At 42.4% G+C, this 19,510-nt stretch overlaps 1 protein-coding gene across 1 annotated transcript; it reads right to left on the bottom strand.

Moving 5' to 3' along the window:
• Positions 1 to 11,284: 11,284 nt before the first annotated feature.
• LOC138794057 (olfactory receptor 1496-like) lies at positions 11,285 to 15,630 on the bottom strand. The gene is made up of 5 exons (XM_069972823.1): positions 15,582 to 15,630; positions 14,805 to 15,475; positions 14,200 to 14,242; positions 11,575 to 11,637; positions 11,285 to 11,529 (listed from the first exon to the last, which is right to left on the bottom strand). The coding sequence occupies exons 1-5, from the start codon at positions 15,628 to 15,630 to the stop codon at positions 11,285 to 11,287; spliced, it is 1,071 nt and encodes a 356-aa protein (XP_069828924.1).
• Positions 15,631 to 19,510: the final 3,880 nt, after the last annotated feature.

Genomic DNA, 19,510 nt, shown 5'->3' with positions numbered 1-19,510 from the left:
TCTGGGGGGTTGGGGGCGAGATGGGATGACGTGTCTGGGGGGCAGCCTGAGGCATCCTCCTGGCATGCCTACGTGGGTATTCATCATCACTGGATGATTTGTTTTTTACATGTTTTTCAATAGTAAGTAAAACAAAGTAAGTAAAGTAAAACAAAAGTAAAACAAAATCAAACCCAAGCTACTGATCAGTGTACAATATACACTGATCAGCCACTAGGGGGCAGTAGCAGCACGAACCTGGGTGGAAAGTGCCAAAGATAGACGACGGGGATGAATGGGACCACATGGGACCGCTGCAGCTCCGGAATATTAACTCGCGAAGCCAGGATCAGGTGAGTATGGTGCACCTACACCACACACACCTGGTCTGCACACCTCAGTTAACTGTGCAGACCAAAGAAGAATATTTATTTTTGACATAGATGGCTGTCATTGGCCGGCCAGACCCGACCGGCCAATCACGCCGTTCTGGTAGATGGCACCATGGCCACTTTTACTATACACAGTAATGGCAATTGGAGAGCTCTTTTTAGCTGTTATTGGCTGATCTGAATTGATCAGTCAATAGCAGCGATCGTCTGCACAGGGGTGTAAATCACCTATAGGCAGATTTTAAATAGCGACAGCTCACTGTTCCACCATATTCAGTGACATAGACCTGTTTTGGTCCTGCTGCATAAGGTTTATGCGGTAGCAGTTCGACTTGTGTTTTTTTTTTTATTTTCTTTCTACCACTAGATACAAAGATTTTATTCGTGTCTTAGATTAAAAGTTATATTTTAGTTGGGTCCCATTATAGGGGGCAATTGTCCCCAGGCATTTAGTTTGAGGGATTGGGAGTATATTATATTTGTAACCCTTGGCTGCGACTGGAGGGTTGAGCATTTTTTGCAAATTAAGATACAACACAATTGTAAATATTGTGATAATTAACCCTGTCCTCGTGCGGGTGCGGGCGTTCAGAGCGGGGCCGCGCGGCGACCCCGCTCTGAACCACCACAATCCCAGGTGCCTCATGTAGCCCGGGACCGCGGCTATTAGCGAGCGTGGTCCGACCGCCATGCCCACTAATTAGATAATTGGAGGCAGCTGTCAAAGATGACAGCTGCCTCCGATTACCGGATTCAGCCCGGTTCCCTGGTGTCTAGTGGGGGAGATCGCTCCCCCGGGACGTTGTCCCGGAGGAGTGATCTCCGTAACTGAAGCCGGCCGCGGACCGCTCCAAGATGGCGCCATCCCCGGCTTGGCTCTAGTTTGTTTTCGGCTGCAGCAGCCGAAAGCAAACGAGTGCCGATCTCATTGATCTTTGCTGTATAAGTATACAGCAAAGATCTCAATGAGAGATCAGAGTGTATATACTAGAAGTCCCCCAGGGGGAATAACCCTAACCCCAGGGGGAATAACCCTAACCCCAGGGGGGAATAACCCTAACCCCAGGGGGAATAACCCTAACCCCAGGGGGGAATAACCCTAACCCCAGGGGGGAATAACCCTAACCCCAGGGGGGAATAACCCTAACCCCAGGGGGGAATAACCCTAACCCCAGGGGGAATAACCCTAACCCCAGGGGGGAATAACCCTAACCCCAGGGGGGAATAACCCTAACCCCAGGGGGGAATAACCCTAACCCCAGGGGGAATAACCCTAACCCCAGGGGGGCTTCTAGTATATGTGTAAAAAAAAATAAAGTGTTCTTGTCAATAAAAAGCCCCCTCCCCTAATAAAAGTCAGAATCACCCCCCTTTTCCCAGGTTATAAATAAAAGTAAATAAATAAACAAACATGTTTGGTATCGCCGCGTGCGTAATCGCCCGAACTATTAATTAATCACATTCCTGATCTTGCACGGTAAACGGCGTCAGCGCAAAAATATCCCAAAGTGCAAAATTGCACATTTTTGGTCGCATCAAATCCAGAAAAATTGTAATAAAAAGCGATCAAAAAGTCGTATATGTGCAATCAAGGTACCGATAGAAAGAACACATCATGGCGCAAAAAATGACACCTCACACAGCCCCATAGACCAAAGGATAAAAGCGATATAAGCCTGGGAATAGAGTGATTTTAAGGAACATATATTTGTTAACAATGGTTTGAATTTTTTACAGGCCATCAGAAAAGTTATACATGTTACATATTGTTTTAATTGTAACGACTTGAGGAACATATAAAACATGTCAATTTTTCCATAGGACACACGGCGTAAAAACACGATCCCCCCAAATAAAAAGAATTGTGTTTTCTTTTTCAATTTCACTGCGCATATAATTTTTTTCTGGTTTCGCAGCATATTTTATGCAAAAGTTCAGCCTGTCATTTGCGAAGTACAATTAGTGACGCAAAAAATAAGGGCTCATGTGGGTCTGTAGGTGTAAAAATGCAAATGCTATGGCCTTTTAAGCACAAGGAGGAAAAAACGAAAACGCAAAAACGAAAATTAGCCTGGTCCCGAAGGGGTTAAAATAATATGACATAGTAAAATAACAAATTGATTATAGAAAATAAATAGAGATGACCAAACTTTTCAAAAGTTCAGTTTGACAGATTCGCAAAATATTGGTGTAAAAACTTGGGTTAGTCTGCACCAAACCTTCAACCAACTGCATTAAAACAGCTCAACAATGGCAGCTACACTAGTGGGAATATTGGCGCTGTTTTGCAGTTAAAACTTTTGTCTCTGCCCCGGCTGTTTCCTGTCCTGCATAACTTTGGGCAGTTATGGTTTGTGTTATGTTTGTCCAGTTGGACACTACTTGCTATGTGTTAGAGGACCTACAGTATATCAACAAAAAGGGACTTCTTATTCAAAGGACACTATAGAGATTTACAGTGCCAGAACTCTTGTGATAGCTCTTCACCACAATGGCAGTCACCAGACTCTTTTGCTTACAGCCGTTTATAGGAAAACATTAATATAGTCACTGTGTCAAGTGTCTCTTCAAATTTAAACGGGTGAATGACTATGTCAGGCGCCGGCTGGGTGCAGGGAGTGCGCCGTCAGCATCCCTCACGACCGGCCCAGTCGGTTGCTAAAGGTGTAGTAGTGCCTTCCGCTGATGTAGCCACAGCCGGGGTTTCACCGCCCCGACTGATTAGCATTATTTTATTCAAGCTGACTGGCGGGCCGCACCACCAGTCAGCTGTCAGAACACTTCTGTGACGGGACCTTAGGCCTCATAAATATCCTCCACTTCCCTCTATTTCTTTCTTGCGATTGAGCTTAAAGAGGTGCTCCAGCGTGGGGGCACTTTTTTAGGGGGACCGGGGAAGAGGTGGCTGAAATAAAAGACGTCCACTTACCTCCCCGATTCCAGTGGCAGGTCCCGCATCACGGCGCTCCGGTCCCCGGCCGCTTCCAGGTGTCTGACGCCACCCGAGACGCTACGTCTCAGGGCCGCTCAGCCACTCAGTGAAGGAGGCGGGATCCGTTTGAAGTCCCCTCGGATCCCGCCTTCTTCAATGAGTGGCTGAGCGGCCCTGAGATGTAGCGTCTCAGGCGGCGTCAGACACCTGGAAGCGGCCGGGAAACGGGCACCGGAGCCACGTGATGCGGGACCCGCCGCTGGAACCGGGGAGGTCAGTGGACGTCTTTTATTTCAGCCAGCTCCTCCCCGCTCCCCCCAAAAAAGTGCCCCCACGCTGGATAACCCCTTTAATACCCCGAGTTCCCTCTTGACTTAGCATTTTTTCCTGCATTTGTTATCTGGCATTTTGACTTTCTGGCTTTTGACTTCTTACTTCGCTTTTGGATACGTTTTTTGGACTACATTGCCCATTTGTGTTTTACCTGGACTTCTGACCGTTTTATTTTGTTATTTGTTTGTCTTGTATTTGTTCAGTGTTAAGTTATACAAGTTAGGGACTGTCGATCAGTTGTCTGCTGTCACCTAGGGCATTTGAGGCAAATAGGCAGGGACAGTGGGGTGGGTGCCAGCGTCTGCACTTGTCTTTTGTTGTTCAGTTCCGTACTCTAGCAGCTGATTACAAGTGCTATTTACAAGTGCCTTATTAAGCACTTTGACTGTTTCCCATTGGGCATAAGATGTCCCACTTTATAACTTATGTTTCTATTTATTGTGCTATTTATGCCTATTGATGAGACAGGTGAATCACTGGTTTACATTAGGTGTACATTGATTCCAGTGATCCACCAACGTTCACAGCTCACCAGAGTAAGGATAATTCTGTCAGTCACATTGTCATCTGTCAGGTTACATCAGTTGTAAAACCATGTCTGGCAGCAGAATAAGTTTAATTGTCAATGCCAGTTATTCTGCTGCCAGACAGGTTTTTTCAAAACAGGCCACCTGAGGTAACCTGAAAGGCGACTCACTGGGTTAACCTCACACAGGAGAGCTGTGAACAGGGTGTATCGGCACAAAAAATTGACAGGACAGGAGCCATTTCACAGCTACACATTTTTCACTACTATCCTCACACTACTGCTCCATCTGTTCCTGATACCTAATCAGTGCACATGTCCAGTATTTATTTTTAAGTCCGTAGATTCCTCCCACTATCCACCCGTACAACCCACTAAAAATTATGGATTGGGCATATGTAGTGCATCTGTATTTCTGTAAATCCTTTTTTTTTTCCTTCAACATGCTAATTATAACTCATCCATATTTTTTATGGAAATACAGATGCTGAACAGGTTACAATCCATAAACAATATCGGATCCCATACATACAAGCTGTGTAATTTGTGTAAGTCATATATAGATACATAAGGTAATAAAACACTGAAGGTTTTATCATGATAAAAAATGGATTAGATTGTATAGCCTTCATGTTAGCCACATTAGTTTAGGCATTGTAAAGTCTTATTTGGTAACAGTATGGTGGTGTTATCTACTCCCTGTGTGGTCATGATGGGGTAGAATTTTTTGGCCCTTGTGCAATGACCCACTATGTGCGGTTTAGACAATGGATGACCTGAGTTAATGTATGTACAATGTACAGTGTAACTGCTATTTTTATTGTTCTCAACTGTAACCTCTGATGACTGATATTACATTTAACTTGTTACATTTCTGTAAAACTCCCTAGTAGAGTTCTCTTCCTGCCTAGTCACTTACACCGAAGGGCCAGAGGCGATCACCACAAGACTAGTCGGCCACACATCATCCTGTGTAAAGATTATGATTTTAATTAGAGATGAGCGAACCTGGAGCATGCTCGAGTCGATCTGAACCCGAACGTTCAGCACTTGATTAGCTGGGGCTGCTGAACTTGGATAAAGCTCTAAGGTTGGCTGGAAAACATGGATACAGCCAAAGACTATATCCATGTTTTCCACATAGCTTTAGGGCTTTATTTAACTTCAGCAGCCACCGCTAATCAAATGCCGAACAATCGGGTTCAGATGGACTCGAGCATGCTTGAGGTTCGATCATCTCTAATTATATTACTTTATGCTATTTTTATGCCTTTTTTGTAATTATCTTGTTTGGGCTGGACTGATACTATGGAAGATTTTCTGGTGGAGTGGGTTTAGTTTCTCATGAGGGAGGGCAGAAAGAGAAAATGGCCAGGAGCCTCCAACTCTTTTGAGATGTTCCTACAACCTAGACATGGGATCTGTAAGCTACCCAAAAAGGTTCTTCAGATAGCAACACTCACCTACCTGTAGGATCCCCACTGAACATAACAATGAGGTTCTCAGGTTTACGGATATTCATGTTGCCTTTTCATTTATCTCTATGGACCTAATGAAGACACTGTAGATAAGTCATGTCTTCATCAGGCCCATACAGCTCAATCGAAAGAAAACGTGCAAGTCTGATCACAATTTTATTCAAAAGAATGAATGTGGTTTTACCACTGATATGAAGGTCAAGGTCTCACTAGTTGGAACTTCATCAAACACTGACCACATTTTCTTTGGAAATGTGATGTACATTTAAGAATTACGCAAGGAGGACAACTTCAATCAGCTTGAGCTGGAGGTTATTGTGCAGTCACTGCTACCAAATCACGCCAATAGGGAGTGAGGGGATCAAGCGACTTCCACCAAACTTGTAATGGGGGAAGTGTGGTCTAGCCCTTCAGAAAAACCTGTTGAGCCCATTTGGAGGCCAGTTCAAGAATATTCACTGTATTCTTTTGCCCCACGTTTTATCTAAGTTAATTGATCACAGAATTCTAAGGAAGGAGCTGAATACACATGTAGTAATCTATAACCACAAGATACATAGGTCTGTACAGGAGCTGAATACTCAGAATAGAAAGGGATTTTATGTCAAGATTATTGGTTAAATTACTTAGTTTCTATGACATGAAGCAATAAAACATTTTTGAAAAAAAAAAAAAAAAAAATCATATAAAGCCTGAAATATTGAACACTTTAGTTCATCTTGAGTTAAACTTTGGCACATTTTCTTATTTTAATATCAAATTAATTTACAGCCAGTCCAAACCAACAAATCTTGGATTTACCCAATGTGTCATGGTGAATCATTTTCTTCAAAGCTTGAATCATCTTCACCCTTAAAGCTTTTGTCTTTATCCCATAGATCAGGGGATTTAGGATGACGGAGACCAGCAGACCTGTGATTGAGATTATGACGTGTGTCGCAGTAGATAGAGAACCACCATTTAACCTGTACCTGAAAATGACAAATAAGGTAGCTGCCATGAAAGTAGAGTATGCGATTATGTGGGTCACCACTGTGTGGATGGCTTTCTGGGAGGCTTCCTTAGAGATCCTCAGGCAGACAAGAAATGTCTGTATGTAGCAGTAGATTACGATCATCAAGGAGCCTATGAAGATCAGTAAGGTAAAAGTTGTCCCATAAATGTCATTGATGACTGTGCTAACACAAGCTAACCGATTAAGAGACATTGTTTCACAGAAGACATTCTGTATGTTATTGCCACATAGTGTTAACCTGACCACCAACAGGTCACCTCCCACCTCGACTATTAAAATCACTGTCCAGAGGGTAGCCAAGGACTGTCGAGACATCTTATTGGTCATCAGAGAGTGGTATCTCAATGGAAAACCAACAGCGAGGTATCGGTCATATGCCATGAGGCTATGTTCACACTATGTATGTGTGCGGCTGTATTTTTTATGCGGCTGTAAATGTGCGGATGAAACTACGGCCGTGGGAAAAAATAGACATGCGGCTCAAAACATACGGTCATTTACTTGGAAATCTGGTTCAACTAAAAATAACAAATAAAATCTTAAGAAAGTGATGCAAACACCTCTGGATGCATCTGGGAAAGCAGGGAAACAGTTTACATGAATCGCTATTACCGGGGTTTGCGATCCTCTGCAGTATAGCCGATGTCTCTCATGGTTAATATATTAAATTAATAAAACACATTTTCATTGTAATAAAGTCCCTTTCATTGTTCAATAATTAAATTTAAAGAGAACCAATCATCAATGAAAATAAAAAATTTTTTTTTCCCTAATTAGATGTATTTACTTATTTTATTAATATTTGTAAATATAATTTATTACTTTTTTGGCTGTGTTTTTAAAATATTTACTTTTTACTTTCCTATCTCGCGCCGGCTCTTTTCAAAAGAGCCGGCGCGAGACAGGAAGCTCCCGTCATGCAAAGCGGCAAGGCCGGGCGCCGCCATCTTGATGACGTCACTTGCGTTCCACCGCTGGAACGCAAAATACTAAATCAAGATGGCGGCGCCGGTCTTGCTGTAGCGGACCAGAGGATCAGGTAAAGTATAAGATACAGACTGCAAAGGCAGTCTGTATCTTCATTTTGTCTATTTATTAAGATACAGACTGCCTTTGCAGTCTGTATCTTATACTTTACCTGATCCTCTTGTTCGGTGCAGGAAGGCCGCGCGCCGCCATCTTGAATACGTCACTTTGCGTTCCAGCGGTGGAACGCAAGTAGCAAAATCAAGATGGCGGCGCCGGCCTTGCTGTAGCGGACCAGAGGATCAGGTAAAGTATAAGATACAGACTGTAAAGGCAGTCTGTATCTTTCTGAAGTCTATTTATGAAGATACAGACTGCATTTGCAGTCTGTATCTTATACTTTACCTGCTCCTTTGTTCCGGTGCAGTAATGGCGGCCGCCGCCATCTTGATGACGTCACGCTGGAACGCACCGCTGGAACGCACGTGACGTCATCAAGATGGCGGCGGCCGGCATTACTGCACCGGAACAAAGGAGCAGGTAAAGTATAAGATACAGACTGCAAATGTAGTCTGTATCTTCATAAATAGACTTCAGAAAGATACAGACTGCCTTTACAGTCTGTATCTTATACTTTACCTGCTCCTTTGTTCCGGTGCATTAATGCCGGCCGCCGCCATCTTGATGACGTCACGTGCGTTCCAGCGGTGCGTTCCAGCGTGACGTCATCAAGATGGCGGCGCCCAGCATTACTGCACGGACGAAGAAGAATTAGGTAAAGAATAAGATACAGACTGCAAAGGCAGTCTGTATCTTCATAGATAGACTTAGGGAGAGAGAATCTTTGATAATAGGGATAGTAAATTTTAGGTGATTGGTTCTCTTTAAACGATTCCATCATTTTGCAATTAAATATACTGTTAAAATAAATATATATAAATAAATGTATATTTATATATATATATTTATTTTTTGACAGTATATTTAATTGCACAATGATGGATTCGTTTAAATTAAATTATTGAACAGCGAAACTGATTTTATTTAAACGAAAATGTGTTTTATTAATTAAATATTAATTAGTACAGGAAGCTCCATAAGCCGTTAATTCATATTCCCGGCAATAGAGCATTCTGTACTAATCATCACTTTACTTTAATGAAAACATCAAATGTTTCTTCTAATTATGTTATCACAATAGCATTATTAGAAGAAACATTTAGAATTATATGTGCGCTCAGCTGATTGGCTGATCGGCTCAGCGCACATATAATTAGCGGGTCCGCAGCACAGTGACTTCATTGTGCTGCGGACCAGCGAAGAGGACACATCGGGGTGAGTATACAGCTCTCCCCACCCCCTCCCCAGCACTGCACCCCTCCCAGCAAGGAAGGGGGTCACTTAACCCCTTCCTTGCTGGGATGGGTGCAGTCTGACATCAGTCTGGCCCCCAAGGGGTTAAGGGGGATGCAATACATCCTCCCTTAACCCCTTGGGGGCCAGACTGTAAGCAGCGATCTGTAAAGATGCTGCATACTGTAAGGAGCACAACACCGCTCACAATGATGGGTGTTGTGCTCCTGTTTGTGTGTTTTTTGTGTGTTTCTCCCTTTTTGTTTTTCAGATATCGGTATCCTGGGGATTACATCGGATTCCGTGGACTACGTCGATGACCAGCGGTTGTTTTTTTTTTTTTTTTTTTTATAAAATGGTCAATAAGGGGTGTGGGGGTGTTTTTATTTGAATAAAAAATTTTTTTAACTTGTGTCTTGTCTTTATTTCTTAACTTTATAGACTTAGTAGTGGAAGCCGTCTAATAGACGGAATCCATTACTAAGTTGGGGCCTAGTGTTAGCCGGTATAAAATGGCTAACACTAACCCCCCATTATTACCCCAGTACCCAATGCCACCAGGGGTACTGGGAAGAGCCAGGTGCCAGTGGTCCCGGAGCGTCAAAATTGGCGCTCCTGGACCGGGCGGCAGCAGGCTGGTAAGATTTAGGCTAGGGGGGGGGGGGCTAAACCAATGGCTCTTCCCACCCTGGTGTTACCAGGCTGCTGTCGTTTGGTTTTTAACCCGGCTGGTTATAAAAATAGGGAAGACCCTATGCGGTTTTTTTAAATAAATAAATAATTAAAAAACGCATAGGGTCCCCCCTATTTTTATAACCAGCCGGGTTAAAAACCAAACGACAGCAGCCTGGTAACACCAGGGTGGGAAGAGCCATTGGTTTAGGCCCTCCCCAGCCTAAATCTTACCAGCCTGCTGCCGCCCGGTCCAGGAGCGCCAATTTTGACGCTCCGGGACCACTGGCACCCGGCTCTTCCCAGTACCCCTGGTGGCATTGGGTACTGGGGTAATAATAGGGGGTTAGTGTTAGCCATTTTATACCGGCTAACACTAGGCCCCAACTTAGTAATGGATTCCGTCTATTAGACGGCTTCCACTACTAAGTCTATAAAGTAAAGAAATAAAGACAAGACACAAGTTAAAAATTTTTTTTATTCAAATAAAAACACCCCCACACCCCTCATTGACCATTTTATTAAAAAAAAAAAAAAAACAACCACTGGTCATCGACATAGTCCACGGAATCCGATGTAATCCCCAGGATACCGATATCTGAAAAACAAAAAGGGAGAAACACACAAAAAACACACAAACAGGAGCACAACACCCATCATTGTGAGCGGTGTTGTGCTCCTTACAGTATGCAGCATCTTTACAGATCGCTGCTTACAGTCTGGCCCCCAAGGGGTTAAGGGAGGATGTATTGCATCCCCCTTAACCCCTTGGGGGCCAGACTGATGTCAGACTGCACCCATCCCAGCAAGGAAGGGGTTAAGTGACCACCCCCTTCCTTGCTGGGAGGGGTGCAGTGCTGGGGAGGGGGTGGGGAGAGCTCTATACTCACCCCGATGTTGTCTCTTCGCTGGTCCGCAGCACAATAAAGTCACTGTGCTGCGGACCCGCTAATTATATGTGCGCTGAGCCGATCAGCCAATCAGCTGAGCGCACATATAATTCTAAATGTTTCTTCTAATAATGCTATTGTGATAACATAATTAGAAGAAACATTTGATGTTTTCATTAAAGTAAAGTGATGATTAGTACAGAAAGCTCTATTGCTGGCAATATGAATTAACGGCTTAATGGAGCTTCCTGTACTAATTAATATTTAATTAATAAAACACATTTTCGTTGAAATAAAATCAGTTTCATTGTTCAATAATTTAATTCTAACGAATCCATTATTGTGCAATTAAATATATTGTCAAAAAATAAATATATATATAAATATACATTTATTTCTATATATATTTATTTTAACAGTATATTTAATTGCACAATGATGGATTCGTTAGAATTAAATTATTGAACAACGAAAAGGACTTTATTACAAAGAAAATGTGTTTTATTAATTTAATATATTAACTATTAGAGGCATCGGCATTCGGCATCATTGCCGGCTATTTTTGAAGTACTCCGTACGGACCGCCGAACAATCCACGGCCGCATTTCCAGCCACAAACAATGGTCTTGTTCATTTTTTATGGGTCCGTTTACGATAGGGCCGTAGATTCATACATAGTGTGCACTGTGCAGCCGTATATCGTATACTTTCCAGCGTCACATGAACCACCAAAAATACCGCCGCACAATTACAGCCGCAAATACAGCCGCACAGTTACATAGTCTGAACCTAGCCTGATGGTGAAAGTTAGTATCTCTACAAAACCAAAGGTCTGAATACAGAATGCTTGGGTCAAACATCCAATCGGAGAGATGGTGGTGCAACCCGAGAGCAAGTCTATGGACAGCTTGGGGAGGATTGCTGAGCTTCCAACCATATTGTTCCCCACCAGGTTAAATATGAAGATGTACTTAGGTTCATGGAGAGACTGTTCTGTCCATACAACATACAAAATTAATGTACATAAGGATATTGTACTGAGATATATTAGAAGGGCGACCGCAGAGTAGAAATATCTCAGCTGCTCCATCTCCTCGAGTCCTAAAAGAACAAAGTTATAGATGCTTAAAACCATGGACACATTTTCCATTGTTAAAGACCTGTCCCTGTTCATGTAGGTTTACGATTAACCCTTTGAGGACCAGGCCCAAAATGACCCAGTGGACCGCGCAAATTTTGATCTTAGTGTTTCCGTTTTTTTTCCCTCCTCCCCTTCTAAGAGCTCTAGCACTCTCAGTTTTCTATCTACAAGCCATGTAAGTGCTTGTTTTTTACAGGAATAGTTGTACTTTGTAATGGCGTCATTCATTTTACCATAACATGTATGATGGAATTCCAAATATATTATTTATGAAGATATAAATTGGTGAAATCGCAAAAAAGAATGCAATATGGTAACGTTTGGGGGGTTCCTGTGTCTACGTAATGCACTATATGGTAAAAGCGACATGATACCATTACTCTATAGGTCAGTACGAACACAACCATATGCAGGTTACACAGATTCTCTAATGTTATATATTTTTTTTAAATGAAATCCTTTTTTTTGGCAATTAATTATAAATAAAATGGGACTATTGTGACGCTTATAACGGTTTTATTTTTTCACCTACGGGGCTGTATGGGGTGTCATTTTTTCCGCCATGATCTCTAGTTTTTATTAATACCATATTTGTGAAGATCGGACGTTTTGATCACTTTTTATTAATTTTTTTATATATATAATGTAACATAAAATCGGTAATCCGCGCACTTTTTTCCCTCTTTTCGTGTACGCCGTTTACCGTTCGCAATGACGCTTGTTATATTTTAATAGATCGGACAATTACGCACGCTACGGTATATTATATGTTTATCTATTTATTTATTTTTTTATGTTTTATTTATATAATGGGAAAGGGGGGTGATTTCAACTTTTATTGGGGGAGGGGTTTTGGGGTAGTGTGTTAGTGTTTTTAACTTTTTTTTTTTTACACATTTGAAGTCCCTTTGGGGGACTTTTACATTCACTACTTGGATTTTTACACTGATGAATGCTATGCCATAGACATAGCATTGATCAGTGTTATCGGCGCTCTGCTCATTGAGCCTGCCTGTGCAGGCTCAGTGACCAGAGCGCCGATCGGACCGCACGGAGGCAGGTGAGAGACCTCCGGCGGCCCGTTTTACCGATCGGGACCCCCGCAGTCACACTGCGGGGGTCCCGATCGGTAGGTGACAGGGGACTCCCCCTGTCACTTACACTTAAACGCCGCGGTCGCGCCGCGATCGCGGCGTTTAAGGAGTTAATGACACGCGGCAGCCATAGAGATGCCGTTTGACACTGAGGTGGGTGGGATTCCTCGGTGGAGAGCTCCGCGGCGCCATAGAGATGCCGTTTGACACTGAGGTGGGTGGGATTCCTCGGTGGAGAGCTCCGCCACGGAATTCCGCTGAATTTATGAAGGTCAAGGTCTCACTAGTTGGAACTTCATCACACACTGACCACCTTTTCTTTGGATAAGTGATTTAAGAATAATGTAAGTACGGTAACTTGAGTCAGCTTGAGCACGAGGTTAGTCTGCAGTCACTGTTACCAAATAACTTTAAAAAGGAGTGAGGGGATCAAGGGGCTTTCATGAAATTTGTAATGAGAAAACTGAGGTCTAGCCCTTCAGAAAATAACTCTAATATGATCCTGTTTGGAGGACAGTTTCATGATTTCCTTAGGAAAGAGCTGAATACACAGGGTATGAAGTAATCTAGGACCACAGGATACATAGGTCTGTACAGGAGCTGAATACACAGGGTATATAGTAATCTATAACCACAAGATACATAAGTCTGTACAGGAGCTGAATACACAGGGTATATAGTAATCTATAACCACAAGATACATAGATCTGTACAGGAGGTGAATACACAGGGTATATAGTAATCTATAACCACAAGATACATAGATCTGTACAGGAGGTGAATACACAGGGTATATAGTAATCTAGGACCACAAGATACATAGGTCTGTACAGGAGCTGAATACACAGGGTATATAGTAATCTATAACCACAAGATACATAGATCTGTACAGGAGCTGAATACACAGGGTATATAGTAATCTATAACCACAAGATACATAGATCTGTATAGGAGCTGAATACACAGGGTAGGTTAGTCATCTATAACCACAAGATACAAAGGTCTCTACAGGAGCTGAATAATCATAATGGAAAGAGATTTTATATCAAGATTATTGGAAAATTACTTAGTTTCTATGCAGTGGAGCAAGAAAGCATTTTTAAAAGCATACAAAATGCTATAAAGCCTTAATTATTGAACAATTTAATCTTGAATTATCCTTTGTCATATTCACTTATTTTAATATAAAGTTAGTGTCACAACTGGAGTTGTAGATATGCTGTACCAACACTAGCGATGACATAAGCTGTACTAGGTAGCGGAGTCTAAGGGGCCGATGGTCTTCGCCAGTGCCCACCACAAGGCGGTATGGACTTTCTGCGGCAGGCGACCCCCAGGTCGCTACCACTGGCTTGGCTTTCTAGGGGCAGCGGATGGGGTGCAGCTGGAGACAGGTAGGCAGACAAGCTGGGACACAGCAGGACTCACGGCTGGAACCACAGGCGGCAGGAATCACAGGCAGCTGGGACCACTACGGGAAGCATGCAGAGGCACTAACACAAGAGCTAGGAAAGGGTTGGAATTTAAAATGGAAGACTGCTCTGCAGTAGTCAATCAAGTTCAATATGGCCCTTTAAACTTAAGCACAGCTATTTTGGGCCGGTGCACGCAACCCTGCCTCCTAGAGTACGCACGCCGGCCCGAAGAAGCACAGGAGGGGGCAGTGCCTCCAGAGAGGCGAGGAAAAGCAGGAGACCAGAGCAGGCGGCTAGGACCATGTGCAGCAGCAGCTGAACGAGACGGCGCGACCGTGGCTGTAACAGTTATTTCATAGTCAACCCGAACCAACAATTCTTCGATTTACTCAATGTCTCCTGATGAATGACTTTCTTCAAAATGTAAATCATCTTCATTCTTAAAGCTTTTGTCCTTATCCCATAGATCACAGGATTTAGGATGACTGAGACTAATAGACCAGTGATTGATATTACAACGTGCGTCACAGTAGATAGAGATCCACCACTTAACCTATACCTAAAACAAACAAATAATGTAGCAGCCAAGAAAGTAGAGAATGTGATTATGTGGGTCACCAGTGTATGGATGGCTTTCTGGGAGGCTTCCATAGAGATCTTCAGGCAGACAAGAAATGTTTGTATGTAGCAGTAGATCACAATAATTAAGGAGCCAATGAAGACCAGTAAGAGAAAAATGGTCCCATAAATGTTAATGATGACTGTGCTGCTACAAGTCAACCAATTAAGAGACATTGTTTCACAGAAGACATTCTGTATGTTATTGCCACATAGTGTTAACCTGACCACTAACAGGATAGTTCCCACCTCGAATATTAAAATCACTGCCAAGATTATAGCCAAGGACTGTATGGCCATCTTATTGGTCATCAGAGAGTGATATCTTAATGGGAAACCAACAGCCAGGTATCTATCATACGCCATGATAGTGAAAGTCAGTATCTCTACAAAACCAAAGGTCTGAATACAGAATGCTTGGGCCAAACATCCAATCGGAGAGATGGTGGTACATCTGGAGAGCAAGTCTATGGACAGCTTGGGGAGGATTGCTGAGCTTCCAACCATATTGTTCCCCACCAGGTTACATATGAAGATGTACATAGGCTCATGGAGAGATTGTTCTGTCCATACAACATACACAATAAATGTGCATAAGGATATTGTACTGAAATATATAAGAAGGGCGACCACAGAGTAGAAATATCTCAGCTGCTCCATCTCCTTGAGTCCTAAAAGAACAAAGTTATAGATGCTGAGGACCATGGACACATTTTCCATTGTTAAAGACCTGTCCCCATTCATGTAGGTTCACACTGAAGTAAAGGCCCTACTGACCGTATTTACTCAACATTACAAGTAACTGGATCTTATAAAGAACTATCATGGTGGTAGGGAATTATCCAGAATAACATAAGACAGATGAGCAGCCGCCAGAGAATTCTGCTCAGTGGATCCCACACAGGACGCCGACTGTAACTAATGAGATCATTAAGGACTTACACGTCTTCACTAAATGAAGTTTTGTATATTGGGATCAGATCCTGAGGGTATTGTGATGACAACTGTATATAGGTTATGCAGAATAAGGATTTGTCTATTATTCATACAGTAGATACAGGATATATGGCAAAAGTACAATTATTATTATATAAATATACAGAAATCAGTAAAGAAATCTTAGGTAGATTCCTCAGAGGAATTTATCTAGGAATTTGTTTTCTATACACTATAGTCGCCAATCCATCCAGCAGATTTTCTGTAAGGATCTTGTGATTTTACAACAGGATGAAAAGCTGGATCAGATCATTAGAAATGGAGTCAATGTGGTAGCAAAACACAGCATAACATCGCTTCTCGGCCTTAAAGGGGTTATCCAGTGCTACAAAATCATGGCCACTTTCTTCCAGAGACAGCCCCAATCTTGTCTCCAGCTTGGGCGGGGTTTTGCTGCTCAGTTTCATTGAAGTGAATGGAGCTTAATTGCAAACCGCACCTGACCTGGAGACAAGAGTCGTGTTGTGTCTGAAAGAAAGTGGCCATGTTTTTGTAGCACTGGATAACCCCTTTAAAAAAAAAAAAGAAGTGGCATAACAGTGGGGAATTTAGTATCACCTACGGTCCCCAAAAAGGATAACAATAGTAAAAAACTACCCCCTGTGGAGGCAATAAGTGTATACTGTGTCGTTATACGAAAAAAAGACTAGTAAAGTTTTTGATGCATTGGGTGAAAGGAAATGCGCCACAAGGTAATTTATAAACGTATTGCCAGTGCACACATTGCACTAAAACCTATGTAGGTGGTAGCACATGTAAAATAAAAATGAGAATAGCTGAGCCCATATATGATATAAATAGAAACGGGACTAACATATCGGGAGCCTCACCACATTTCATAGATTCTCACAATGGTGACTTAAAGTATTTCTCCTTTTTTTGCCATAGAGAAAGTTTTTAATAATATTAGTTGGAAACTTGGAGAAAAAAGCACACAACAGAGAGGCGTTCTGGATATGAAATGTAGGTTTGAGATTTCCTACAGGTCTCAAATATAGGAATGACTTCATATACATATATTGAATGTTCTGTTACATTTTCTGGGTCTTCGACTTTGGTGGATACACTAGGTGGAGCTATCAAAATCCATCCTGGCTCCTGGGGCAATAGAGTCTGAGAATGAGTAGGTTGTCACAGATGAAGCCAGAAGGAGGAGCAGGTAAGTGTCCCCATGTGTTGTTTTGTTATTTTAGTATATATTACATATTTGTGGCTACGTACCTAATTCCTGAAAAAGACTTTTTTTCTTCTTTTTTTTTTTTTTTTTTTTCAAAACACATTGCATCGTGTGACAATCGCCACTCTCTGGTCACATGGCTGAGGTGATTATCACTATTGAGTCTATTAATCTACCACACAAATTCATATACAATCCCCTCTGGATGACAGAAGTATGCTACATTACTCACATAGATTTCCTGCACCCCAATATTTCTTACAAATATTCGCTGCCAACACCTATACTTTACAGGCAAGAGGGGCCTATCTCACCATATCCCAAAACCCAAACTAATCTCAGAACACAATGGTAACATTTTTCTCCCTTTGGAAGTATAAGACTACAAGGAAGGACTAATTAATTTTTTAAGTTTAATACACGATGCAGTGTAATACAAAAACATAATTGTCCGATAAAACAACAAAAAGATTACAAAAAACATATACCTACATACAGTTATAAAAGAAAAGGGATTAACAGACTAATATCTTACTGGTGAAGTAGTAACCTGGCTGTGGGGTACAGCACAGAAACACGGGCAGCCCCTCCATGCATGATGTGGATCCCCCAAAGACTGACACTGATCCCTGTTTGTGTAGGGATTTTAGGCACAAATTTTCCCTCCAAAATTCTGGCAAGTAAGGTCACTGAGAGAAGGAGCCGGTCACCTGGTAATGAGGGGTACTCCTCTTTTTATGAATGTACTCTGTGGTGTATCAATCGCACACCAATCACCAGTTTAGAAGATATGGACCTCCTAGAAATAAGACACACCTGTCAATCATCTAGGCATTTCCCAAGCAACCATTTGATACCAAACACGGCCGCATACGGTCCTCGTTATCAGACAATATCTACTATCACCTGGTTGTTGTAGGCATATTGCCCTGATTTTGACATACTGTATGTATGGTGGTGACTTTCCCCAATTATAAATACAGAGTTTGGTAACTCCAACTATGAATTATGATGGGGATTCCTTTGATACGCTTGACCTGTGGCCCCTCAGACATTTGGGCATCCAATTACTCCTGATGGCACACACAGTTAGAAGCCTGTAGATGCAGAGGTGGTAGCCAATATAGTGGAAGATCCCGCTTCTGGTTCCAGGGGAATCACTGCCACTATGGGAGAAGGTAAGATGGTGTCTGCTGCCATGTTGGAAGTAGTAGAAACAAGTAAGGTGGACTTGGCAGATGTAGTGATGGCTTCTGCTCCTGACAACGGTCTCAAAGACAGACCCTCATGCAGAGCTTTTGCAGGCTGTTGTTGCTCTTCCTCCCACATGATCTTGCATATTGGCGCTTGTTTGCGTCCCTCGCGGCTGACAAATCGATATGTGTAAAACGACCCTAAGACATTACACAGGTAAACAGCATGAATCATACCTTTATTAGGAAAATGAAAGCTTTATTGTATAAACTAGTAAACCATAGATAGACTGTCTTCATCAGGCCCATACAGTTGAATAACAAGGTAGTATGCATGTCTGAAGGCCATTCAGCCATGAAGAATATGGGGTCTGCCGGAAAGGGAGTCAAGGGGCTTTCACCAAACTTGAAATGGGAAAACCAAGACCATCAGAACATGTCTCTGAAATGAAAAAGTTTGTTAGTCAGTTTCAGGCTTTTCACAGTGTCATTTTGCTTCACCATTGGCCTAAGCTGATGATCAAGTTTTAAAGCGACTCTGTACTCACAATCTGACCCCCCAAACCACTTGTCCCTTCGGATAGCTGCTTTTAATCCAGGATCTGTCCTGCGGTCCGTTCGGCAGGTGATGCAGTTATTGTCCTAAAAAAATACTTTTAAACTTAAAGCCCCATGCCAAACCGGAGTATCTGTGCCCTAACTTTGCACCACCCTTCCGTCCCTCCTCCCCGCCCTCCTCATCATTAGGAATGCTCCAGGCAGATTGTCTCCTATTCCCCACCTGTGGCAGCCCAGCACATGGGCTGAATCATTAAGGACCTGTGCAATGTTCAGCATGGGGAAAATGTTTCAGTGGCATTCCTAATGAAGAAGAGGGTGGGGAGGAGGGACGGAGGGGTGGTGCAAAGTTAGGGCACAGATACTCCCAGTTGGCATGAGCTTCAAGTTTAAAAGTATTTTTTAGGACAATAACTGCATCACCTGCCGAACGGACCCCAGGACAGATCTTGGATTAAAAGCAGCTATCTGAAGGTACAAGCGGTTTGGGGGGTGAGATTGTGGGTACAGAGTCACTTTAAGGAAGGAGCTAAATACACAGGGTACAGTATGTTAGTAATCTATAACAACCTAAGTTACATAGGTTTGTACAGGAGCTAAATACTTAAAATGGAAAGAAATTTTACATAAAGATTTTTGGTCAAATTATATTCTAATCAGTTGAAGCAATAATTTGTTTGTTTTTATTTTAAATAGTTTTTCTTAGTTTATTACTAGAGATGAGCGAACCTGGAGCATGCTGGAGTCCATCCGAACCCGAACTTTCGGTATTTGATTAGCGG

The sequence above is a fragment of the Dendropsophus ebraccatus genome, chromosome 5 (genome assembly GCF_027789765.1).
Source record: "Dendropsophus ebraccatus isolate aDenEbr1 chromosome 5, aDenEbr1.pat, whole genome shotgun sequence".
In the NCBI taxonomy this organism is placed as follows: Eukaryota; Metazoa; Chordata; class Amphibia; order Anura; family Hylidae; genus Dendropsophus; species Dendropsophus ebraccatus.
This window is presented reverse-complemented; position numbering and strand designations above follow the sequence as displayed.

Bases quoted from the DNA above. Each gene is read 5' to 3' on its own strand.
- LOC138794057 (XM_069972823.1), bottom strand. From the start codon at position 15,630: ATGATAGTTCTTTATAAGATCCAGTTACTTGTAATGTTGAGTAAATAC. The intron at 15,476-15,581 runs GTCAGTAGGGCC...TTGTTCTTTTAG, and splicing joins TGTAATGTTGAGTAAATACG to GACTCAAGGAGATGGAGCAG. The intron at 14,243-14,804 runs GTGACCCACATA...TGCTTCCCGTAG, and splicing joins AGAAAGCCATCCATACACTG to TGGTCCCAGCTGCCTGTGAT.